This window comes from Bufo bufo, chromosome 2, assembly GCF_905171765.1.
Source record: "Bufo bufo chromosome 2, aBufBuf1.1, whole genome shotgun sequence".
Taxonomy (NCBI): Eukaryota; Metazoa; Chordata; class Amphibia; order Anura; family Bufonidae; genus Bufo; species Bufo bufo.
In genome coordinates this window covers 71,991,714-72,018,077 of record NC_053390.1, presented here as the reverse complement: position 1 = coordinate 72,018,077, position 26,364 = coordinate 71,991,714, and the positions used below count along the sequence as shown (strand labels likewise).

At 47.8% G+C, this 26,364-nt stretch overlaps 1 protein-coding gene across 3 annotated transcripts in view; it reads right to left on the bottom strand.

Annotated features, from left to right (window-relative positions):
* Nucleotides 1–26,364, bottom strand: part of UNC13B (unc-13 homolog B) — a 369,265-nt gene that overhangs the window by 256,656 nt on the left and 86,245 nt on the right. For all 3 annotated transcript variants that reach the window (XM_040421204.1, XM_040421203.1, XM_040421202.1), the window contains exon 4: nucleotides 21,032–21,131. In XM_040421204.1, the coding sequence (XP_040277138.1) occupies nucleotides 21,032–21,131 (100 nt within the window). The remainder of the gene's footprint in view (nucleotides 1–21,031; nucleotides 21,132–26,364) is intronic.

The window sequence follows — 26,364 nt, the reverse complement described above, 5'->3', positions numbered from 1 at the left end:
GAGGGAGGGAGGGAGGATGGGAGAACAAGGACTGTGACCAGTTTGGGGGTGGAGGGAGGATGGGAGAACAAGGACTGTGACCAGTTTGGGGGTGGAGGGAGGATGGGAGAACAAGGACTGTGACCAGTTTGAGGGTGGAGGGAGGGAGGATGGGAGAACAAGGACTGTGACCAGTTTGGGGGTGGAGGGAGGGAGGATGGGAGAACAAGGACTGTGACCAGTTTGGGGGTGGAGGGAGGGAGGATGGGAGAACAAGGACTGTGACCAGTTTGGGGGTGGAGAAAGGATGGGAGAACAAGGACTGTGACCAGTTTGAGGGTGGAGGGAGGGAGGATGGGAGAACAAGGACTGTGACCAGTTTGGGGGTGGAGGGAGGATAGGAGAACAAGGACTGTGACCAGTTTGGGGGTGGAGGGAGGGAGGATGGGAGAACAAGGACTGTGACCAGTTTGGGGGTGGAGAAAGGATGGGAGAACAAGGACTGTGACCAGTTTGGAGGTGGAGAGAGGATGGGAGAACAAGGACTGTGACCAGTTTGGAGGTGGAGAGAGGATGGGAGAACAAGGACTGTGACCAGTTTGGGGGTGGAGGGAGGATGGGAGAACAAGGACTGTGACCAGTTTGGGGGTGGAGGGAGGATGGGAGAACAAGGACTGTGACCAGTTTGGGGGTGGAGGGAGGATGGGAGAACAAGGACTGTGACCAGTTTGAGGGTGGAGGGAGGGAGGATGGGAGAACAAGGACTGTGACCAGTTTGGAGGTGGAGGGAGGGAGGATGGGAGAACAAGGACTGTGACCAGTTTGGAGGTGGAGGGAGGGAGGATGGGAGAACAAGGACTGTGACCAGTTTGGGGGTGGAGAAAGGATGGGAGAACAAGGACTGTGACCAGTTTGGGGGTGGAGGGAGGGAGGATGGGAGAAAAAGGACTGTGACCAGTTTGGGGGTGGAGGGAGGGAGGATGGCAGAACGAGGATTGTGACCAGTTTGGGCGTCGAGGAAGGAAGGATGGGAGAACGAGTAATGTGAAAAGTTTTGGGGTGAAGGAAGGATGGCGAGCCTGAATGCGATTGCAGGGGGATAGCTGAGACTAGTTATGAAAGGAAACCAGCTTTCTGACTACTTTGGGAGATTGAGGTAAAGAGAGGTGAGTCGGAAAGTGATTGCTGGAGGGGATGGGGAACAAGCTCTCTGACTACTTTAGGGGCTGCGGTGGGAATGGCCAGTCAGAATGTGACAAGCCGGGGGGGGCGGGGGGTTGGGGGCTCATATCAAGGTGTGATTGGTGCAGCTCTGACTGTTATTATTGGGGGGGTGACCAGTACATGGAGCACCAGTGTATGTCGGACAGTGGTGGTGGGGGGCAGCTCTCATTTGGTTAAAATGAGTGAGGGCTGTGCCCACTGTGAGTAAGTGCATGGTTGGTGGAGTTCTCCCATATACAGGTCCCCTAGTGGATTCAGAGAAGTAGCATTTCTATCCATATATTTGCTGGGAGGCAGTTTTTCTAAAAAGTTGGAAACCTCTTTAAACCATGCAAGTCAGGCAGAATTTTGTGACGTAGCTAGTAAATACCTGGTTTATGTCAAAAGTTTGTGTTGCATGACAGAGCGCTTCAGCTTTGATTTATTTTATTTTTTTAATTGCCACTCTGTAGAAAAAAAGGTTGCCTGGTCTAGTCCAAGGATACACCGCCTATTTGTTGGCATACTTTATGCAAAAAAATGGGCAGGAACTGTGCTTAAAGGATAACTGTCGTATTATTATTTTTTTGAGTATTGGATTGTGGTGATTAATATCACCTTGGTGGCCCTATTTCAACTTTTCACTGTGTATTCAATTACCCTTTAATTCCACATTTTTGTTCCCTGTACTGCCTATTTTTACCTGTGCTTAAAATAGGGTTGCTAGGCATGGTCCTTACTGACAGCCAGGGTCTGTAAGTAAATGATTAAAGCCAGGTCCTCCCCAGCAGCTGATAACAGTGCCTGGGCTGTGTGCACTTCTCCCTGTCCCTGCGCTTGGCAGACGCTCCCTCACTCAGCAGAGCTGGAGAATGCAGAGTGGAAGCAGCGCAGGGAAGGGGGATCTGCCATCTGCTCAGTGTATAAATGAAAGCAACATGTGGTAAGAGGACCCCTTTGTGCTGCAGGAGATTAACCCTTTAGGGGGGAGGGCTCTGGTTATTGACTTTTGGGGGGCTATTGTTACTGGCTAGTGAGCCTCAGGGTAAGGGCAGTGGCGGCCATCTTAACTGAATAGTGAAATTGCAGTTTTATGAAGACTGGTTGCTAAGGGCTGAATCTTATTAAAGGGCTTCTGTCACCCCACTAAACATTTTTTTTTTTGGTTACTTATAATCCCTATACTGCGATTTATGCATACATACTGTAATTAATCATTTTGGTTCAGCAGATTATGTTAAAAACGTACTTTTAAAATATGCAAATTACCTTGCTACCAGCAAGTAGGGCGGCTACTTGCTGGTAGCAGCCGCATCCTCCTATCCTAAAGACGTCCCCTCCGCATGTTGATTGACAGGGCCAGCGGACGGGATCTCTCTCTGCTGGTCCTGTTTGCATTCAAAATCTGGCGCCTGCGCCGTACCTGTCTTCAGTCGGCGCAGGCGCACTGAGAGGCGGACGCTTGCTCGGCCGCTCCATCTTCAATGCGCCTGCGCCGATGATGTCACATCTACACCCGGCGCAGGCGCATTGAGAAGGGGGACGCTCACTCGGCTGCTCCTTCCTCAATGCGCCTGCGCCGGGTGTAGATGTGACGTCACCGGCGCAGGCGCATTGAGGATGGAGCGGCCGAGCAAGCGTCCGCCTCTCAGTGCGCCTGCGCCGACTGAAGACAGGTACGGCGCAGGCAGACAGGGCCAGCAGAGAAAGATCCCGTCCGCTGGCCCTGTCAATCAACATGCGGAGGGGGCGTCTTTAGGATAGGAGGATGCGGCTGCTACCAGCAAGTAGCCGCCCTACTTGCTGGTAGCAAGGAAATTTGCATATTTTAAAAGTAAGTTTTTAACAGAATCTGCTGAACCAAAATGATTAATTACAGTATGTATGCATGAATCGCAGTATAGGCATTATAAGTAACAAAAAAAAAAAACTGTTTAGTGGGGTGACAGAAGCCCTTTAAATATGGGGTAAGTCAGTCTAATAGTAACTGACTCTGGAATATCATGTTATTAGTAACTACATATATGAAAATTGAAATTAGGGTCTAAATGTGACAGTTATCATTTAAGCCACGCCCCTTCACAGTTATGTCATTCCCATCTTGTTAAGACACACCCCGTTGTCGGACAAGTCATAAAAAGGGTAGAAAAGTGTTTAGGTTAATATCTAAGTCCTGGAAAACCCCTTGAAGCAGCTTGACACTGCAGGGGAGGTGAACACATGCTCCCTCCATATATTGCAGCTGTTCTCTGGGGGTCCTAGCAGCGCAACACTCTGTCACTGGACAAGAAAGAACAGTCCAGCGTGGAAAATCTCTTTAAATTTTTCTTTGACATGCCATCATGTTTCCGGCGGGCATGCTGTCTTACAATCTAGTCATTCTTTGCATCATAAAACACATCAAACTAGAAAGACGACAAGGAAAACAAGGGTAACGGACCCCAGGACCTTCATCGGAGAAGACTTGTCATCCATCACTGTCCACAAGGGAACAAAATCATGTCCTGTCACATCATGGATGCCGGCAGCACAGCCATGACATCCGGAAATGTCCAGAGGTGAGTTCCTCACGCTTTTAAAAGGGGAACACCTCCTTATATAATCACCATTCAAATCTAAATTAAAATCTGAGTTACTTTCTTTTCCTTCTTATTTCATTTCTTTCTCCCAGCTTTTCCGTACACCCTGATGGTCGCCTCCGGAGAGCATTCAGAATACATCTACACGTAGCCTGAATTAAATGGGAGGGGGTCCGACCTGGCTCCGAAAACTAGGGTGCCCCAAAGACCCTGCCTCCTTACGGGCACTGGACCCAACAGTGTATTTAGTGGAGCAGTCCTCAGTACGTATTCACATGTCGCAGAGCATAATAGCTCAGAAGAAAACTCTTATCCACATTGCCTGCTATGTATACCACAATCACAGCAGCTCCGCTCTCTATCCATAGCCTTGCTTATGCATAGCAGACAACCTAAACAAGCAGGGCTGCAGTGTAAAACATAGGGGACCAAGTGAATCCGGGATTGTGGCCAGAGGCTTACCCGTGATCACGGCGAGAAGATAGTAACAGTACAATGGCAGAGGCCTCTCCTGCTGTGCAAGAACTCCGCAATACTGGGGGTACTCTTCAGTTACCAGGCCTCAGATCACCGACTGCTGCAGCTAATGGAAAACAAACACCGCAAAGGACAAACGGCGCTTTACCGCAGCTAGTACCTTCCCCAGCACAGATGGCGGATATACAAATGTATATAACAAGTGGAAGAAAATAATAGTACCATGATGATTAATGGTAATCTGATGAAGAAAAGTCATAACATAGCTTATAATAATGAAAAAAGACATCGGTCCATCCAGTTCAGACCGTTATCCTGCAATACTGATGCAGAGGAGGAAAATAATGCATCCTGGGAGAAAACTAAAGAACTACTGCGGTGCTGCTCCAATTCACTTAAATGGGAACAGGGCTGCAGTACTACTCACGGCCACTACGCCGTGTATGGAGCTGTGCTGATTTAATGCACAGCAGCAGTTGCAACCCCTGATCATGGGGATGATGAGTGTCAGACCCCCACTGATCAGATAGTGATGACCTATCATAAGGTTAGGGCAATAATTTTACAGTCCCGGAAGACCCCTTTATTTTCTGCGATGGCACTGCAGTGACATGTTTGATCATTGGGGGTCCAGACAGACACTTCAGCTTCTTACAAGTGGGGTTTGTCTAGAGTAGAGCACCCCTTTAGTTTGCTCTGCCTCAAAGTATATGAGATAGTAAAATTAGATTGTGAGCTCCTGTGGTCAAGGACTGGTGTGAAAGCTGAAGCTTTACATAATGGGCGCAATTTATCAATAGTTTCAGTGTAAGGAAATCAGTGAAACCGGCGACCAAAATGGTCACCAATGCGACTAAGAATTATTTGGCCACCGCTCTGCGGCGCCTCATAGTGGCCATGTGCGGAACATGCACGCCGCTTTGTGCTGGGCTTTAATCTGTAGAGATTAGATTAGTGGGATTAGAGAGGAGCTGTCACCTCTCCTCACAGGTCTGCTTTAGTAACTACTTGCATTCCCCATGTAATAATTGCAGACTATGAAACTATGCTGTGTCATTCCTCTATGATTCCTACTAGAACTTTATGACTGAATTACCAGCAGTTTACAGTGAAGGTCCAGATGTGTGTAACCATTGGGGGGGGCGGGTCACTGCAATGTCTGACGCTATCCAATCAGACAGAACACCAACAGGTAACATTGAGCTGGACCTCTACTGCAGAGCTTCAGAGCTGTAATCTCCATGCTTTGTTGGCTCGTTACTATAAACGCTCATTCCCCATAATCGGCCCATGAAATAATGCCGCAGATCACTCAATGAACGAGTGTTTTGCTCGAAATCATTGTTGAGACGACTCCTATGGATAGGTCATTTAGTATCTGATCAGTGGGGGTCCGACACCCGGGACCACCGCTGATCAGTCGTTTAGGAATTTAAAGTGACCCTCCAGACAGTCGACGCAGTGAAAGGAGTGCAAAAGAACTTGGGTAGTGAGCAGGCTCGCCCGCTCCAGCATCAGTACGCATCACCCTGTCATGGTCTTACCTTCTTGCTGTTCTCCTTCGTTTGACATGTGCTGGCGGCCATCTTGGTTTCTGGGTTTCTTGTAGCCTTCCACCCTGCGGCTCCTCCTTCCCACTGGGAGGAGCTGGATGCCTAGCTCATATATATAGGAGGTCTGTGGCTTCAGTTCCTTGCTTGGTCCTCTTGTGTTCACATGCTTCTAAGACTGCTGCTGCTTCTGGTTCCTGACCTCTGGCTTCGCAAAGACTCTGCTCGGTTTCACCATCCGTTTGGACTTTTGCTTTACAGCTTTATTTTCAATAAAGCCTTCTTATTTTCTCTTATCTCTTGTTGTACGTCTGGTTCATGGTTCCGTGACATTAGGACCAAGCCATGAATTCTGACGGTACAGGGCCATCCTCGCTACCCACGCTGGTTGCCAGACTTGATCAGCAGGATCACCTGTTGGGTCGGTTCGCTGTGGTGTTGCAAACCCTGCTTGAACGCACGGCTCATTTCGCTCCCGTTGCCGATGGGTCGGTTGTCGCTCCTGGGCTCGCTCCTACTGCCGCGCCGGAGTCTACCCCGACACCTGTTGTTGCGCCTGCGGTGTTTCGGGGTATGACCGGTTCTGCCCCTCTTCCACAGCGCTTTGGGGGAGAGCCAACTCAGTGCCGAGGTTTCCTTAACCAGGTGGGCATTTATTTCGAGTTGCTGCCACATGCCTTTCCTACCGAGAGATCAAAGGTGGGCTTCTTGATCTCGCTGCTCTCGGACAAGGCCTTGGCCTGGGCCAGCCCTTTGTGGGAGAACAACAATCCGGTGGTTGCCGAGTTTTCCGGTTTTGTTGCTTCTCTTCGGAAGGTATTCGATGTGCCGGCTCGTGCTGCCTCTGCTGCGAAGCTCCTTATGTCCATCAGACAGGGTTCACGATCCGTAGCTGAATACGCCATTGAGTTTCGTACCCTGGCAGCAGAGGTGGGCTGGAATAATGAGGCTCTGGTCGCTGCTTTCTCTCATGGTCTCTCGGATGCCTTGAAGGATGAGGTTGCAGCTAAGGACCTACCAGTTGAGCTCGAGTCTCTTATTTCTTTCCTGATTTTGATTGACACCAGACTCAGGGAGAGACCTTCCTTTAAGGAGAACCTGCGGAGGTCTTCTAACAGATTGGTGCCTACGTTTGCTGTCCCACCCGTGCCTCCCTCTCCTCCCACGCCTCCTGGGGATGACTTGTCTGGGGGTGAACCCATGCAGCTGGGGTTTGCTCGCCTGTCCGAGGGGGAGAGGGCACTCCGGAGACGCGAGGGCCGATGCATGTACTGTGGTCTCGGTGGGCATTTTCGGTTGGCATGTCCGAACCGTCCGGGAAAACGCTCGTACCTGAGATCCTGTCGGGGGCAGATCTTGGGTGGAGTCTCCTCGTCCCCGGTTTCCCGTGTTGACAAACCACTGATCACTGTTGTCCTCTCCTGGGTCGGGGGCTCGGTGACGACCCAGGCGTTGGTGGACTCTGGTGCTGGTGGTTTGTTCATTGATAGTGTGTTCGCTGCCGCCAATTCCATTCCTCTGCAGGCTCGAGGTTCCCCACTGGCTCTTGAGGCGATAGACGGCAGACCCCTTCTGCCGCCACACGTGACTCATGAGACCCTTCCAGTGGGGATAGCCATTGGTGCCGTTCACAGAGAGTCGGTCTGCCTCCAGGTTATTTCGTCTCCACACTACTCGGTGGTCTTGGGGTACCCCTGGCTCCAGAAGCATAATCCGACTTTCGATTGGAGATCGGTCGAGATCCTCTCGTGGTCACCGCAGTGTGGGGCTAGTTGCATCCATGGGTCTGTCAAGTTGCTGTGTACTTCCTCGGACTCTCTGTTGCCTCCTGAATACGAGGAGTACCGGGATGTATTCGATAAGGTGCGCGCGGTTGCCCTACCTCCGCACCGCCCATACGATTGTGCCATAGAGTTACAATCTGGTGCCGTTCCTCCTCGTGGCAAAGTCTATCCACTGTCGGTAGCGGAGAATGAGGCCATGGAGGAGTACGTGAGGGAGGCGCTTTCACGCGGACACATTCGCAAATCTTCGTCCCCGGCAGGGGCTGGATTTTTCTTTGTGAAAAAGAAGGGCGGTGAGTTGAGGCCTTGCATCGATTACAGGGGTCTCAATCGCATCACGATCAAGAACGCTTACCCGATACCCTTGATTTCCGAGCTGTTCGATCGCCTTAAAGGGGCCACCGTCTTTACCAAACTCGACCTGAGGGCGGCATATAACCTGGTAAGGATCAAGGCGGGCGATGAGTGGAAGACCGCGTTTAACACCAGGACCGGTCATTATGAATCCTTGGTTATGCCCTTTGGGTTGTGCAATGCGCCCGCAGTCTTTCAGGAATTCATCAACGATGTTTTCCGTGACCTGTTGCAGCAGTGTGTGGTGGTCTATTTGGATGACATCTTGGTATATTCTGAATCCATGGAGGCCCACATTCTGGATGTCAGACGAGTGTTGCAACGGTTACGAGAGAACAAGCTGTTCGGTAAGCTTGAGAAATGCGAATTTCACCGATCCCAGGTAACCTTCTTAGGTTACATCATTTCCGCTGAGGGGTTCTCCATGGATCCTGAGAAGGTTTCGGCTGTCTTACAGTGGCCCCAGCCCAGTGGTCTTCGTTCCCTGCAGCGCTTTTTGGGCTTCGCCAATTATTATCGGAAGTGCATCAGGGACTTTTCCATGCTGGCCAAGCCTCTCACGGATCTGACCAGGAAGGGCAGTAATTCCCAGGTCTGGCCGCACGAGGCCATCCGAGCTTTTGAGGCCCTAAAGTCCTCCTTTGTGTCGGCTCCGATTCTGTCGCATCCCAACCCTGGGTTGCCCTTTGTCCTCGAGGTGGACGCGTCTGAGACGGGAGTAGGCGCCCTTCTGTCTCAGCGTAGAACACCAGAGGGTCCTCTGCTTCCTTGTGGGTTTTACTCCCGGAAACTGTCTTCCGCGGAGTGCAACTATCAGATTGGTGACAGGGAGTTATTGGCCATCGTGCAGGCCCTTAAAGAATGGAGGCACTTGCTCGAGGGTTCGGTGGTTCCGGTTCTCATCCTGACGGACCACAAGAATCTGACCTACCTTTCTGAGGCCAAGAGATTGACACCACGTCAGGCCAGATGGGCTCTGTTCTTGTCACGTTTTAATTACGTGGTCTCCTACCTACCCGGTTCCAAGAACATCAGGGCGGATGCCTTATCACGGCAGTACTCCGAGCTGTCCAGGGAGGAGTCGATTCCGACTTCGGTCATACCTCCGAATCAGATCCTGGCCGCCATTCGCACCAGCCTGACCTCTCCCCTGGGTGAGCAGATTTTGGCGGCTCAATCTGGTGCTCCCTCTGGGAGACCCAACGGCAGATGTTTTGTGCCTGAGGAGTTGCGCACTCGGTTGTTGCGAACCTACCATAACTCCAAGACCGCGGGGCATCCTGGAAAGAATCAGCTGTCCTGGGCTGTTTCACGTCTGTTCTGGTGGCCTTCCCTACGTTCCGACATCGCCGCATATGTAGCGGCATGCTCCGTTTGTGCCCAGAGTAAGTCCCCTCGGCACCTTCCGTTGGGCCTTCTGCAACCCATAGCCACCGGGGAGCGCCCATGGTCACACCTGGGGATGGATTTCATTGTGGACCTCCCTGCATCCCGAGGCCATACGGTCATTCTCATGATTGTGGATCGGTTTTCCAAAATGTGCCACTGTGTTCCTCTCAAGAAGTTACCCTCTGCACAAGAGTTGGCCACGATTTTTGCCAGGGAGGTCTTCCGGTTGCACGGTTTGCCCAAGGAGATTGTGTCGGATCGGGGGAGTCAGTTTGTGTCCAGGTTCTGGCGCGCCTTTTGCTCCCAGTTGGGGATTCATCTCTCCTTCTCCTCGGCCTACCACGCTCAGTCCAATGGGGCCGCAGAACGATCCAATCAGGCCTTGGAGCAATTCCTTCGTTGCTATGTCTCCGACCACCAAGACAATTGGGTTGACCTCCTGCCTTGGGCTGAGTTTGCCAGGAACGCGGCGGTGAACTCTTCCTCTGGGACGTCTCCCTTCATGGCCAATTATGGGTTCCAACCTGCCGTGTTACCGGAGGTATTCTCTCCCCAGGATATTCCGGCTGTGGAGGATCACCTTTCCGTCCTACGTGCTTCTTGGGTACAGATCCAGAAGTCCCTTGAGGTCTCTGCGCAGCGCCAGAGACTCCAGGCTGATCGCAGAAGAGCGCCTGCTCCTTCCTACCAGGTCGGAGACCGTGTATGGTTGTCCACCCGCAACCTCAACCTTCGAGTGCCCACTCCCAAGCTGGCGCCTTGCTTTGTTGGTCCCTTCCGAGTGCTTCGCAGGGTAAACCCGGTAGCCTATGCCCTTGCGCTTCCTCCTGGCATGCGGATCTCCAACGTGTTTCATGTCTCCCTGTTGAAGCCACTGGTGTGTAATCGTTTCACTTCCTCGGTTCCTCGGCCTCGTCCGGTCCAAGTGGGCAATCGTGAGGAATATGAGGTGAGCAATATCCTGGACTCACGCCTGGTCCGCGGTCGGTTGCAGTTTTTGGTCCATTGGCGTGGTTATGGTCCAGAGGAGCGTTCCTGGGTTCCCTCCGCAGATGTCCATGCTCCTGCCTTGCTCCGAGCCTTCCACGCACGCTTCCCTCAGAAACCGTTTTGTGCTCCGCGGAGGAGGGGCCCTTGAGGGGGAGGTACTGTCATGGTCTTACCTTCTTGCTGTTCTCCTTCGTTTGACATGTGCTGGCGGCCATCTTGGTTTCTGGGTTTCTTGTAGCCTTCCACCCTGCGGCTCCTCCTTCCCACTGGGAGGAGCTGGATGCCTAGCTCATATATATAGGAGGTCTGTGGCTTCAGTTCCTTGCTTGGTCCTCTTGTGTTCACATGCTTCTAAGACTGCTGCTGCTTCTGGTTCCTGATCCTGGCTTCGTCTGACTACCCTGCTGGTTCCTGATCCTGGCTTCGTCTGACTACCCTGCTGGTTCCTGATCCTGGCTTCGTCTGACTACCCTGCTGGTTCCTGATCCTGGCTTCGTCTGACTACCCTGCTGGTTCCTGATCCTGGCTTCGTCTGACTACCCTTCTGGTTCCTGACCTCTGGCTTCGCAAAGACTCTGCTCGGTTTCACCATCCGTTTGGACTTTTGCTTTACAGCTTTATTTTCAATAAAGCCTTCTTATTTTCTCTTATCTCTTGTTGTACGTCTGGTTCATGGTTCCGTGACACACCCGCCGCCATACAATCTACATCATCAAATATAACGTGAATGAAAGCAGGGGGTGGGCCGCGTGAAGCAGAGGAGGGCTGCCTGTACAGCAGTCTGTGGGACGTGGGAGTTTTTCGTCAAGTGTAAAAAAATTTAATTTCAAGTCAAACACTGAAATAGAGTAGAGGTGCCTCTCCACATCACTGCTAAGGCCTCTTTCACACGGGCGTCACAGATTTGCTCTGGATGCGTCGTGTGTGCATTGCGGGAAAACCGCGCGTTTTGACTGTGATTGTGTTCTGATGTTCCGTTTTTTTCCGCGCGAGTGCAATGCGTTTTGCTCTCGCGTGAGAAAAAAACTAATGTGGTACCCAGACCCGAACCCGGACTTCTTCACTGAAGTTCGGGTTTGGGTTAGGGTTTCTATTCATTATTAATTTTCCCTTATTATTTTCCCTGGTTATAAAGGAAAATAATAGCATTCTTCTTCTATCTTCATTCAGCAGGACCTGCACTGAAGTCACCGCGCTCACTTAAAGGTCCTTTGGCAGGTCCTGAAAGAAGAAGAAATAAGACGATGCCGGCTGCACGAACAAGAGGTTGAGGCGAGTTATTTTTATTATTATTTTTTTAACCCCTCAAGGCACATTTTAGTAAGCATTCTGTATTAAGAGTGCTATTATTTTACTTTATAACCATGTTATAAGGGAAAATAATAAAATCTACAGAACACCTAACCCAAACTTCAGTAAAGAAGTCCGGGTTCGGGTCTGGGTACCACATCCAGTTTTTTCTCACGCGCGTGCAAAACGCATTGCACTCGCGTGGAAAAAACTGAACATCCGAACGCAATCGCAGTCAAAACTGACTGCAATTGCGTGCCTGCTCGCACGGTTTTCCCGCAATGCACACACGACGCATCCGGAGCAAATCCAGGACGCCCATGTAAAAGAGGCCTAAATTACAAATTTTTTTATTTCTTTTTTTAGTGCTTCTCTTTCTGCCTATTATGTTTTTTTATACACTAATGGGGTCATTTATTAAGACCAGCGTCTTAATAACCCTGCGCTAGCGCTTGATGCGCCTAAGTTATGCAGAGCTCCCTTGCTGGCGTCATTTTCTACGCCTAAAATAGAAGTAGGGGGTACTATCTCTCCTTGGAGAAAGAGCGACTAAGTCAGTGTGAGGAGACTTAAGGATAACTGTCATATTTTCATTAAAAAAAAACACTTTAGCATATGTTACTGCTGCAGCAGCATTATGCATAAAGCCATCTTTAGTTTCTTCACATATCACTGTTTTCCTTGAGTTTTCCCCTTAGTTACGGCTGTTTTGAATCCTACATTATCAGGATCATCTTAACCACCTCAGCCCCCAGTGCTTAAACACCCTGAAAGACCAGGCCACTTTTTACACTTCTGACCTACACTACTTTCACCGTTTATTGCTCGGTCATGCAACTTACCACCCAAATGAATTTTACCTCCTTTTCTTCTCACTAATAGAGCTTTCATTTGGTGGTATTTCATTGCTGCTGACATTTTTACTTTTTTTGTTATTAATCGAAATTTAACGATTTTTTTGCAAAAAAATGACATTTTTCACTTTCAGTTGTAAAATTTTGCAAAAAAAACGACATCCATATAGAAATTTTGCTCTAAATTTATAGTTCTACATGTCTTTGATAAAAAAAAAATGTTTGGGTAAAAAAAAAATGGTTTGGGTAAAAGTTATAGCGTTTACAAACTATGGTACAAAAATGTGAATTTCCGCTTTTTGAAGCAGCTCTGACTTTCTGAGCACCTGTCATGTTTCCTGAGGTTCTACAATGCCCAGACAGTACAAACACCCCACAAATGACCCCATTTCTGAAAGTACACACCCTAAGGTATTCGCTGATGGGCATAGTGAGTTCATAGAACTTTTTATTTTTTGTCACAAGTTAGCGGAAAATGATGATTTTTTTTTTTTTTTTTTTTTTTCCTTACAAAGTCTCATATTCCACTAACTTGTGACAAAAAATAAAAACTTCTATGAACTCACTATGCCCATCAGCGAATACCTTGGGGTCTCTTCTTTCCAAAATGGGGTCACTTGTGGGGTAGTTATACTGCCCTGGCATTCTAGGGGCCCAAATGTGTGGTAAGGAGTTTGAAATCAAATTCTGTAAAAAATGACCTGTGAAATCCGAAAGGTGCTCTTTGGAATATGGGCCCCTTTGCCCACCTAGGCTGCAAAAAAGTGTCACACATCTGGTATCTCCGTACTCAGGAGAAGGTGGGGAATGTGTTTTGGGGTGTCATTTTATATATACCCATGCTGGGTGAGAGAAATATCTTGGCAAAAGACAACTTTTCCCATTTTTTTATACAAAGTTGTCATTTGACCAAGATATTTATCTCACCCAGCATGGGTATATGTAAAAAGACACCCCAAAACACATTCCTCAACTTCTCCTGAGTACGGGGATACCAGATGTGTGACACTTTTTTGCAGCCTAGGTGGGCAAAGGGGCCCATATTCCAAAGAGCACCTTTCGGATTTCACTCCTCATTTTTTCCTGAATTTGATTTCAAACTCCTTACCACACATTTGGGCCCCTAGAATACCAGGGCAGTATAACTACCCCACAAGTGACCCCATTTTGGAAAGAAGACACCCCAAGGTATTCCGTGAGGGGCATGGCGAGTTCCTAGAATTTTTTTTTTTTTGTCACAAGTTAGTGGAAAATGATGATTTTTTTTTTTTTTTTTTTTTTTTCATACAAAGTCTCATATTCCACAAACTTGTGACAAAAAATAAAAACTTCCATGAACTCACTATGCCCATCAGCGAATACCTTGGGGTCTCTTCTTTCCAAAATGGGGTCACTTGTGTGGTAGTTATACTGCCCTGGCATTCTAGGGGCCCAAATGTGTGGTAAGTAGGTAAATGACCTGTGAAATCCGAAAGGTGCTCTTTGGAATGTGGGCCCCTTTGCCCACCTAGGCTGCAAAAAAGTGTCACACATCTGGTATCCCCGTATTCAGGAGAAGTTGAGGAATGTGTTTTGGGGTGTCTTTTTACATATACCCATGCTGGGTGAGATAAATATCTTGGTCAAATGCCAACTTTGTATAAAAAAATGGGAAAAGTTGTCTTTTGCCAAGATATTTCTCTCACCCAGCATGGGTATATGTAAAATGACACCCCAAAACACATTCCCCAACTTCTCCCGATTACGGAGATACCAGATGTGTGACACTTTTTTGCAGCCGAGGTGGGCAAAGGGGCCCATATTCAAAAGAGCACCTTTCGGATTTCACAGGTCATTTTTTACAGAATTTGATTTCAAACTCCTTACCACACATTTGGGCCCCTAGAATGCCAGGGCAGTATAACTACCCCACAAGTGACCCCATTTTGGAAAGAAGAGACCCCAAGGTATTCGCTGATGGGCAAAGTGAGTTCATGGAAGTTTTTATTTTTTGTCACAAGTTAGTGGAATATGAGACTTTGTATGAAAAAAAAAAAATAAAAAAAAATAAGCATTTTCCACTAACTTGTGACAAAAAATAAAAAATTCTAGGAACTCGCCATGCCCCTCACAGAATACCTTGGGGTGTCTTCTTTCCAAAATGGGGTCACTTGTGGGGTAGTTATACTGCCCTGGCATTTTCCAGGGGCCCTAATGTGTGGTAAGTAGGTAAATGACCTGTGAAATCCTAAAGGTGCTCTTTGGAATATGGGCCCCTTTGCCCACCTAGGCTGCAAAAAAGTGTCACACATCTGGTATCGCCGTATTCAGGAGAAGTTGGGGAATGTGTTTTGGGGTGTCATTTTACATATACCCATGCTGGGTGAGAGAAATATCTTGGCAAAAGACAACTTTTCCCATTTTTTTATACAAAGTTGGCATTTGACCAAGATATTTCTCTCACCCAGCATGGGTATATGTAAAATGACACCCCAAAACACATTCCCCAACTTCTCCTGAGTACGGCGATACCAGATGTGTGACACTTTTTTGCAGCCTAGATGCGCAAAGGTGCCCAAATTCCTTTTAGGAGGGCATTTTTAGACATTTGGATACCAGACTTCTTCTCACGCTTTGGGGCCCCTAGAATGCCAGGGCAGTATAAATACCCCACATGTGACCCCATTTTGGAAAGAAGACACCCCAAGGTATTCAATGAGGGGCATGGCGAGTTCATAGAAATTTTTTTTTTTTGGCACAAGTTAGCGGAAATTGATATTTTTAATTTTTTTCTCACAAAGTATCCCGTTCCGCTAACTTGGGACAAAAATTTCAATCTTTCATGGACTCAATATGCCCCTCACGGAATACCTGGGGGTGTCTTCTTTCCGAAATGGGGTCACATGTGGGGTATTTATACTGCCCTGGCATTCTAGGGGCCCTAAAGCGTGAGAAGAAGTCTGGAATATAAATGTCTAAAAAATTTTACGCATTTGGATTCCGTGAGGGGTATGGTGAGTTCATGTGAGATTTTATTTTTTGACACAAGTTAGTGGAATATGAGACTTTGTAAGAAAAAAAAAATAAAATTCTGCTAACTTGGGCCAAAAAAATATCTGAATGGAGCCTTACAGAGGGGTGCTAAATGACAGGGGGGTGATAAATGACAGGGGGGTGATCAATGACAGGGGGGTGATCAATGACAGGGGGGTGATCAATGACAGGGGGGTGATCAATGACAGGGGGGTGATCAGGGAGTCTATATGGGGTGATAACCACAGTCATTGATCACGCCCGTGTAAGGCTTCATTCAGACGTCCGGATGCGTTTTGCGGATCCGATCCATCTATCAGTGCATCCGTAAAAATCATGCGGACATCTGAATGGAGCTTTACAGGGGGGTAATCAATGACAGGGGGGTGATCAGGGAGTCTATATGGGGTGATCACCACAGTCATTGATCATGCCCCTGTAAGGCTTCATTCAGACGTCCGGATGCGTTTTGCGGATCGGATCCATCTATCAGTGCATCCGTAAAAATCATGCGGACATCTGAATGGAGCTTTACAGGGGGGTAATCAATGACAGGGGGGTGATCAATGACAGGGGGGTGATCAGGGAGTCTATATGGGGTGATCACCACAGTCATTGATCATGCCCCTGTAAGGCTTCATTCAGACGTCCGGATGCGTTTTGCGGATCGGATCCATCTATCAGTGCATCCGTAAAAATCATGCGGACATCTGAATGGAGCTTTACAGGGGGGTAATCAATGACAGGGGGGTGATCACCACAGTCATTGATCATGCCCCTGTAAGGCTTCATTCAGACGACCGGATGCGTTTTGCGGATCCGATCCATGTATCAGTGCATCCGTAAAAATCATGCGGACATCTGAATGGAGCTTTACAGGGGGTGATCAATGACAGGGGTGTAATCAATGACAGGGGGGTGATCAGGGAGTCTATATGGGGTGATAACCACAGTCATTGATCATGCCCCTGTAAGGCTTCATTCAGACGTCCGGATGCGTTTTGCGGATCCGATCCATCTATCAGTGCATCCGTAAAAATCATGCGGACATCTGAATGGAGCTTTACAGGGGGGTAATCAATGACAGGGGGGTAATCAATGACAGGGGGGTGATCAGGGAGTCTATATGGGGTGATCACCACAGTCATTGATCATGCCCCTGTAAGGCTTCATTCAGACGTCCGGATGCGTTTTGCGGATCCGATCCATCTATCAGTGCATCCGTAAAAATCATGCGGACATCTGAATGGAGCTTTACAGGGGGGTGATCAATGACAGGGGGGTAATCAATGACAGGGGGGTGATCAGGGAGTCTATATGGGGTGATCACCACAGTCATTGATCATGCCCCTGTAAGGCTTCATTCAGACGTCCGGATGCGTTTTGCGGATCCGATCCATCTATCAGTGGATCCGTAAAAATCATGCGGACGTCTGAATGGAGCTTTACAGGGGGGTGATCAATGACAGGGGGGTAATCAATGACAGGGGGGTGATCAGGGAGTCTATATGGGGTGATCACCACAGTCATTGATCATGCCCCTGTAAGGCTTCATTCAGACGTCCGGATGCGTTTTGCGGATCCGATCCATCTATCAGTGGATCCGTAAAAATCATGCGGACGTCTGAATGGAGCTTTACAGGGGGTTGATCAATGACAGGGGGGTAATCAATGACAGGGGGGTGATCAGGGAGTCTATATGGGGTGATCAGGGGTGATTAGGGGTGATCAGGGGCTAATAAGGGGTTAATAAGTGATGGGGGGGGGGGTGTAGTGTAGTGTAGTGGTGCTTGGTGCTACTTTACTGAGCTACCTGTGTCCTCTGGTGGTCGATCCAAACAAAGGGGACCACCAGAGGACCAGGTAGCAGGTATATTAGACGCTGTTATCAAAACAGCGTCTAATATACCTGTTAGGGGTTAAAAAAAACACATCTCCAGCCTGCCAGCGAACGATCGCCGCTGGCAGGCTGGAGATCAACTCTCTTACCTTCCGTTCCTGTGAGCGCGCGCGCCTGTGTGCGCGCGTTCACAGGAAATCTCGCGTCTCGCGAGATGACGCGTATATGCGTGACTGTGCGCAGCGCTGCCACCTCCGGAACGCGATCCTGCGTTAGGCGGTCCGGAGGTGGTTAAGATGGCTCCTCTGCCAGTTCTGTGAGGCCAAAATTGCATTCCCTCAGGTCACATACAAACTTGCTGTAGCCAGCAGCTTCCTGCCAGCCAATCAGACTGGATTATTGAGAGACACGCCTCCTCACTCTGGAGCCTAATGCAGCCATGCAGTGTGAAGGACCGCCCCTCAGTCTTCCTAGCCGGAGACAGATGAGCAGTGGAAAGGGACAGAGGACATTAATGAAAGCTGTTATTACAAGGCAATTACAGATCTTTTGGCAGACTAACTCAGGTATACATGCCTAGCTCTAATAAACTAGCAAATAAAAAAAATATGGCAGTTATCCTTTAAAAGGTCATACATGCTCCCCTGGAATTCTGGGAAGAAAAGGACTTGGCCTCTCACCCAGCTCTCTGCTCTGCACTGATGAGGGACAATCATCACAGCTGTCTGTAGATGAGATGCTGGCTTATTTAATATCCAGGTCATGTCTCAAGACCTATGACCTATAGGATAGCTGCCTTACATCTGGTGGCGTTAGAGGCAGAACTTGTTATGAGCTCATTTGCATCCCTTTTTTTTTCTAAAACAGGAGTAGAAATCGATAAATGAGACAGGCCGGTGGCCCCGGCCCATGATGACCCCTTTTTCAGTACTGGCGTACGTGGCGTGGATGGGGAAGAAGTAACAGATTCAGCCGTAAATCCTATTAACGACTGAATCTGCGACAGATATACACCCAAAAAAAAAAAACGACGGAAAATCGGCATATATCTATTCATAAATGACCCCCTTAGTAAGAACCACGTAAGAACAGTCTTTTGCCTCACACCATTCCCCTCATGGTCCTCCACAAGTCAGTACGGAGTAGATCAAGACCCACTGATGTTATATCATTTTTCTCACGTCGCCCACCGAACTCTAGACACTAACTAGTAATTAGTAACTAAACTGCCTTTGAGACATTAGTAAATAATACAGGTGGGCAGAGGACGGGAAGTACAGCTTTAAATCAACAGATTGATTTAAGATAATTTTTGATATATATTTTTTTGCATATAATGTTGTAGCTTGAGTAAGTGACCACTAGATGGCAGCACATAACTTACAGAACATAAATTCCTACATAGATTTCCGCCAGTCTAAGTAAAGGAGAGAGTTGGATGCAATATACCGGTAGCCATTTCCAAAAAAAAGAAAAGAAAGTTGTACCTATGGTGCCAGCAGTTGGAAGGTCGCTATCCTTTAAATTGATTTTCAATTATTAAAACAGACCTTGAGACATAATTTAGTATTATAGACAAGCCAGTATCTCATCTGCAGACAGCTACTTCAGGGGGCTTGTTCCTCAACAGTGCAGAGCAAAGAGAACTGACTTAGCTAGGTGAGAGGTCTTGCCAACATTTGAGGGACTTTCAGGGTTTAAAAGACCTTGTCCACTGGTAATTATTTTTCCTATAAGGTTCTAGAAGGTTAAAAAAAATTATACTCACCCACACCCATCCCAGCTGCTCACCACTTTCTGGTGTCTAGATCGACATGCCAGAATTGCCAGGAAACCCCCAACTCAGCTAATCACTAGCCATAGCCGTGACCCAACTCAGCCAGCGATCTTTTTGAAAAAAGTACACAAGGATGTGGTCTATCACAAGCCAGAATGCCCTAAAACGGTTGAAGAAAGGTGGCCATCTTCAGCCAAAGCTAAGGAAGGCCCAGTCTTGAGCCGGCTTTCACCTAGGCTCCAGGCCAACACCTAGGGTGGCAGCCCAAGTCTAGATCTGTCTTCCCCAGAAGGTGAGCCAAAAGGTGGCAGGGGGATGAGGAACCTGATGGTCCTACCCCTAGACCTACAGGAGGGAACCCATATGGGAGCTGCATCCTATAATGTTCTTGTGACAAAGAAACATGCGCGGACAGAAACACACAGGGACATAAAAAAAAATTAAGTAAATTTGTGCCATTACGATATAAATTCCTCCTCTCGTCAAGCCAGAAGACCCAAGCAGAGAGAGAAGAGTGCGCTCAAAATGTGAGAAAGTGAAGTCAGTGCAAATGTGCCTTCACCTCGAGTTCTGAAACAACTTGGCCCATGGCTTTGATCCAGATGGTCCAGGTCACCTACAGCTAGCCATCAACTAACATCAACTCTGTGTCTAGACCCTGCTCTGCACCAGTGGTCCAGTACTAGCCACTGATAACAGATACTTCACCTGAAAGGCCGAGATGGTTGAGTTACCCTTTCCAGCATTTTTGGTGTATGGAGTCGGGATGATCAAGTGAAGAGCAGTGTTGGAATCAGTGAGGTAGAGTATGGACATTTTTTAGTTTTTTCCTAAAAATGTCTTTGAAAAGTGATGAGAAACGTGAGCATGGTCTTCAAGGACTTAAAGGGCTCACCCCTAGTATTAATTTTTTAATATATGGCTCATATATTAAAAAATTAATACTGGGGGTGAGCCCTTTAAGTCCTTGAAGACCACGCTCACATTTCTCATCACTTTTCAAAATTTGTCGAACAAAAATTTATTGGAAATTTATTGCAACCCATCACCTGCACCTTTCCTTTTTTGATTAAATGAGGAGACCCTCTCTCGTGTCAGCAGGAGGGTGAAGAACTTGTACTGGACCAGAAGGCACCTAATGGCATTCCCTGCTGTAGATAACCTGTCCATATTTACCTATGAAGTCACCCAGGGCGGCTGCCAATGTTTATAATGCTGGTGTGATCCGGGGTGACGTCATGGTAAATATGACAAGTGTGCTTGGTCAGTGACTCAATTTACACAGCAGGAGCACGCCAGCTGACGACTTGGACACAAAACTCGTTAAACCTTGGATCCCGTGGCCCTGGTGCTGACATAACCTCTCCTCCAGAGCTGCACCTATCAACTGAAAAGAGTCACCCTCACTCTGAAGGACCACTAGACTACGGCATTACATGCAGCAATTTCAATGGTGCTTCATTTCAGCTACAGGATGGACCATTTGCAAGTGCTTTATTCAGAAATAACAGATGGACAGGAATCACAGGAGTGTCCATCATCAGCTGACTACTAAGGAAGCCGAAGCTAGAATGGGGCTGTCAAATGTGGTTCTTCTACCTAGCTCTCATGTTGTAAGAGCTCCCATCTGCCCCCTGCTGGCTTGGTACAGAAATATACAGAACAGTACATATCCCACAATGCACTGCAGTGACATGTGGGAGACTAACTCAATAAAGAATTGGATAACCAGCACAATTACGAGTTCTGTTCTTGAGGCCCCCTCAGTGATTCCAATAGGCAAATAATTGGTGGATCTGTCCCTCTGTAGTATCAATAACCTGCAATCCCACCAAAGGGATCTCTCATCATCAAGGAACTAAACATTTGAGATGGAGTAGCCTGAAATGGAGGTCCTCTCTCAGACCCTCAAAATCCCCTTCAAACATTAATACAGTGCCGTCCTGTACTTACAACATGAAGTCTTGCTCCCAGCAGGGCTGGTCTCCTCTCACAGTTACCGTCGTGCTCTTCACATTTTGGACTTTTAAAGTCACATAAGTATTGAATTTATCTGTAGGGGAGAAGACAGAAAGGCCACAAAGTTATGAAGCAGGGTCATATCAAAAGTCCTGAAATTATACGAATATGCGTTTCTAGAAGAAATAAATACATTTTTCATCATGTTTTGCTTATAGAATCCATCTCCTTCCCCCTCTGGCAGCTGACAATAAAGTCCCTTCTTACTTCCCCTCTGACAAGCAGAGCAGAAGGCTGTTTCTATTGGCTGTTCTGCAGGGATAATGGGGCCGAAGGCTATTTCTATTGGTTTTCCTGGGGTGAACAGAGGATCACTATGCAGAGAGTGACTGAGCATGCGTGACCAGCAGCACATTTTGCTAGAAACTGAACACCAGTTGGCGCCATACTAATACTATGCATGTTTGTATTTTTCACTACATTGTTTTTTAATTTTTTTACCAGCATTTAAAGGGTTTCTACCACCAGAAATACTGTTATGTAGCTGACTGATATAGCGATGCGCTAATGTCAGCACTACATAACAGTATGTTTCTAACATTTGTCCCTGCAGCCGTTTTGGTAACCAAAAAAGCACTTTTATGATATGCTAATGAGCCTCTAGGTTCTATGTGGGCGTAAAATCAGCACCTAGAGGCTCCGTCTACTCACCCTTTATCCCGCCCAGGTCCCCTGTTCTGCCCGCCCCGCTCCTCTTGATTGATGGCACGGTCCACCGCATTATTGACGAAATCCCGCACCTGCGCCGTTCATTTTTGTCTTCGGCGCAGTGAGTGAAGGCCGCTCTCCTGATGCCGGCTTCCTCACTGTGACGTAGTCGGCGCAGGCGCAGTGAGGAATCCGGCACCAGGAGCGCATCATTCACTCACTGCGCCTGCGCTGAATATAGAAATGAACGGCACAGGCGCGGGATTTCGTCTGCGATGCAGGGAACAGTGACATCAATCAAGAGGAGCGGGGCGGGCAGAACAGGGGACCTGGGCGGGATAATGGGTGAGTGGACGGAGCCTCTAGGTGCTGATTTTACGCCCACATAGCACCTAGAGGCTCATTAGCATATAACAAAAGTGCATTTTTTACAAAAACGGCTGCAAGGACTAATGTTAGAAACATACTGTTATGTAGTGCTGACATTAGCGCATCGCTATATCAGTCAGCTACATTAACAGTATTTCTGGTGGTAGAAACCCTTTAAAAAGGAAAACATTGTTGAATCAGGAGTATATGTCACCTATCCACAGGACAGGTGTGACATGCTATAGAAGTGGGGCTCCGACAACCATTGGGACCCACAGTTCCCTGAGCACCGACAGGAGAAGTTTGAATAGGGCGTCAGTCAAGCAAGCACCCTGCCGATCCATTATTGGGCAGACTAGATGGGCCAAATGGTTCTTATCTGCCGACACATTCTATGTTTCTATTCAAAGTCTATGGCGCTGACAGAAACAGCAGGTCTGACAAGTGGGGAGCAACAACTGTAGTATTTATGTTTCTAGCTGGAAAGACCCTTTCATTTTTTACAATCTACACAATGAATATGGATGTTATCTGTCCTGGACAATCCTTAAAAAAGTCCTCAGAGCTGGAAAGCCCAGATAAGCCTACAGCAAAGGGAAGAGCCAGAAGGCAGAGGGGTGCACATCCTGAAGGCCGCAGAGGCCCCCTGACCTTCACGCTGCAGAGGAGTCTTAGAGGGAAAAAAAGACACAACAAAAACCACATTGTAAAAACCACTATTACTGTGACTGCTACGTTTCTGCAATGCGGTAATGCTAAGTAGGGGCTCATGCACACGACCGTATGTATTTTGCAGTCCGCAAAAAATACAGATGACGTCCATGTTTATTCCGTATTTTGCGGAACGGAACAGCTGGTCCCTAATAGAACAATACTATCCTTGCGGACAATAATCGGACCTGTTCTATTTTTTTCAAGACGGAAATACGGAAATGGAATGTCTGGATTTTTGCGCATGAGCTGACTGGCCTATCCACAGCGCATGCGCGAGATTACGGCGCACCAGGCATATGAGGTCGGCGATGAGGAGTGAATAAATTAGCAGTGGGGCGGCAGTGAGATCTGGCAGAGGATTTCAAAGCTGAAATTAAAAACGGATCCGTGCCATTTAATACATTCGGATGCATCCGTTTTGGCCGAATCTGGTTGTATTAAATCTAAAGATTTTAAGTCATTTTTTTTCGCTAACAAAAGATCCGGTTTGTTCCGTTTGGCAGACCGGACACAAAACCGCAGCTTGCAGCGGTTTTGAGTCCGGTTAAAAAAATGCAACACCGGAAAGCCACAATGCAAGCATGAAACAGGCCTTAGCAGTATATAAAGTCAGAGAGCACCTGACGCCTAAACCATAGAGGCAGAATAGTAACAAAAAACACAAAGCAAAACAATTTACAGGCAAGTAACACGAGTCACAATACAGACCACTGGGCTCTCGTTGCGCCACCTCTCTGGTCTGTATTCTCACTCGTGTTACCTGCCTGGAAACGGTTTTGCTTTGTGATTTTTGTAACTATTCTGCCTCTATGGCGCTCGTGACCGTATATACTGGCCACATAACACTGCTGCAAGTATTGCATTTTTTGTGATTCTATGTAGAAGGCCTCATGCACACAACCGTTCCGTTTTTTTGCGGTCCGTTTTTCTAATGATGGAGTAATAAAGATGCGTTTATATTGGTATCACTCATGGCTAGGTGAGGTCTTCTTGGTTAGTTTAGGCCCCTTTCACACGAGCGAGTTTTCCGCGCGGGTGCAATGCGTGATGCGAACGCATCCTAACCCATTTATTTCAATGGGTCTGTGTACTTGAGCGTTTTCTTTTTCACGCATCAGTTCTGCGTTACGTTAAAAACGCAGCATGTTCTATATTCTGCGTTTTTCTCGCAGCCCTGGACCCATAGAAGTTAATGGGGCTTCAGTGAAAAACTCATTGCATCCGGAAACAAGTGCGGGTGCGATGTGTTTTTCACTGATGGTTGCTAGGGGATGTTGTGGTTTGTATACCTTCAGTTTTTTTTATCACGCGCGTGAAAAACGCATCAAAATGCATTGCACCCGCCCGGAAAAAACTGAACAACTGAACGCAATTGCAGACTGAATTTGCTTGCAAAATGGTGCGAGTTTTCCTGAACGCACGCTTAACGCATCCGGACCTAATCCGTCACGCTCGTGTGAAAGGGGCCTTAGGGGTAAGGAAGCGCTATGTATATATATGTAAAGCCTTTTCATTCAGCGATATAAAATGCGTCCATGTTCTGTCCGCTAAAAAACGCCAAATTTCCAACCACGTAGAATTAGTCTGGTCTCCGACTGCACTCCATTTGTCATTTTTTTCCGTCCATATGTCATCAGTACCGTATGTCATCCTTTTTAATGCCCATAAAAAAAACAAAAAAAAACAATACAAAAACTAGCTCATATCACAAAAAGCCGAGACTATGATCGGGTTGTTTTCAGTGGGTCTTGTCTCATTTGGATGACGGACTCACCTGCTTAAAGGGATTTTCCAGGCTGCACATATTGATGACCTATCCTCAGGATAGGTCATCAATATCCAATCTGTGGGGGTCCGACACCCGGCATTACCACCACTGATCCGTTGTTTCCTGCAGTTGCCGGAACCAGCACCACAGCGTTCAAACTGCAGAGGCCGCGCCACGTTACTACAGCTCAGTGCTTAATTGTCGGACCCCCAGTGATCGAATATTGATGACCTATCCTGAGGATAGGTCATCAATATGTGGGGCCTGGGAAATCCCTTTTAATAAGGAGGAGAGTCCGTCATCCAGAGAGACAAGACCGACTGAAATCAATCCAGTCATAGCCTCGGATTCCCGGGATAAGAGCTAGTTAACTTCTTTTTTCGCGGTGGGTGGAGCCTTTGATTGGACGCAAAATCCATTACCTGTAAATGACGGCTGGGAGGTATTTCACCGCCACGCTCAGCACTTCACGCTTCTGCCTGTATGTATAATTAAATACCCTGCCAAAAATAAGGCAGATTTATGGACGAGAAACAGCTTGTCAGTTATTGCCGGGTGCGGAGAGCAATTACTCAGACGCGGAGGTGACATCTGGGAGCAACGTCAGCCAGCAGTGTGTGGTATGGAGTCCTGCTGGCCTTCAGATGACCCAGCAGAGGACTTCATACTGACACACCAGAGGCAGGCCCCGCAGCTGCTGCGGTTCATGTACTGGGGCACGCCCGCTCTGGATTGTCCGATTTAAGAAAGCCCATCCACACACTGCGGAGAAAGAAAAACTTTGCCTAAGGCCTCAAGCACATGACCGTATGTTTGTTCCGCATCTGAGCCGCATTTGGTGCGAATCGGATGCACACCATGTGCTATCTGCATCCGTATGCTTGTTACGCGGCCCTGCAAAAACGTAGAACATGTTCTATTCTTGTCCGTTTTTCAGACAAGGACAGGACATTTCTAGAGCAGTTTGAGAATAAAACATGGTAGCACGCACACGGCCGAGATCCATGATTTACGGTCGTGTGCATGAGGACTAAGGATGCTTTCACACGGACGTATGTATTTTGCAGTTAGGTAAACACGGATCCGGGGGAAAAAAACACTCAGATCCGGGCTGTGTGACATCCGTGTTGCATCTGTTCTTTTTTGCGGAACCATTGACTTCAATGCGTCCGTGAATCGCATTTTGAGGCCATGAACAGGACATGCACAAACATACGCATGTTGAAAGCACACGGAAGACACTTAAGTCAATGGGTCCGCAAAAAAACAGACATCACACGGACGTCCATATTTTGTGGATCTGTGTTTTGCAGACCGCAAAATACATACGGTCGTGTGAATACCCCCCCTAGGCTGACATGTGCCGCAGGTTTTAAATCTGCTGCATGTGAATTGCTGCCATGGGTTTTACCAGAGGCTTTCAGTCCAATGCAGAAGGCTGGAAGCAGTGAGAGAGCCGCTCACTATGGCAGCAGCCATTTCTGGCCAGACCTGCTGCAATTTTTACTCTATGTGGTCAAACCCTTAAAGGGGTTGACCGCTTTCTGGCTACTTGTGACCAATGTGTAGGTAAGAGGACTATATTGCACTTCCTAATATAGCCTCTGCTGATGTTCTGCTGATGTCCCCTCATTAGACAAATCTTCTGTCCTGTCCATAAAATGGACACGGATGTGACCACACAAATCATTCTGCTTCCTCCTCAAACGCCCAACAGCACAAGTGCAGGCGACTGCCGGACGGCACAAAAGACTTATGGAATATCAAA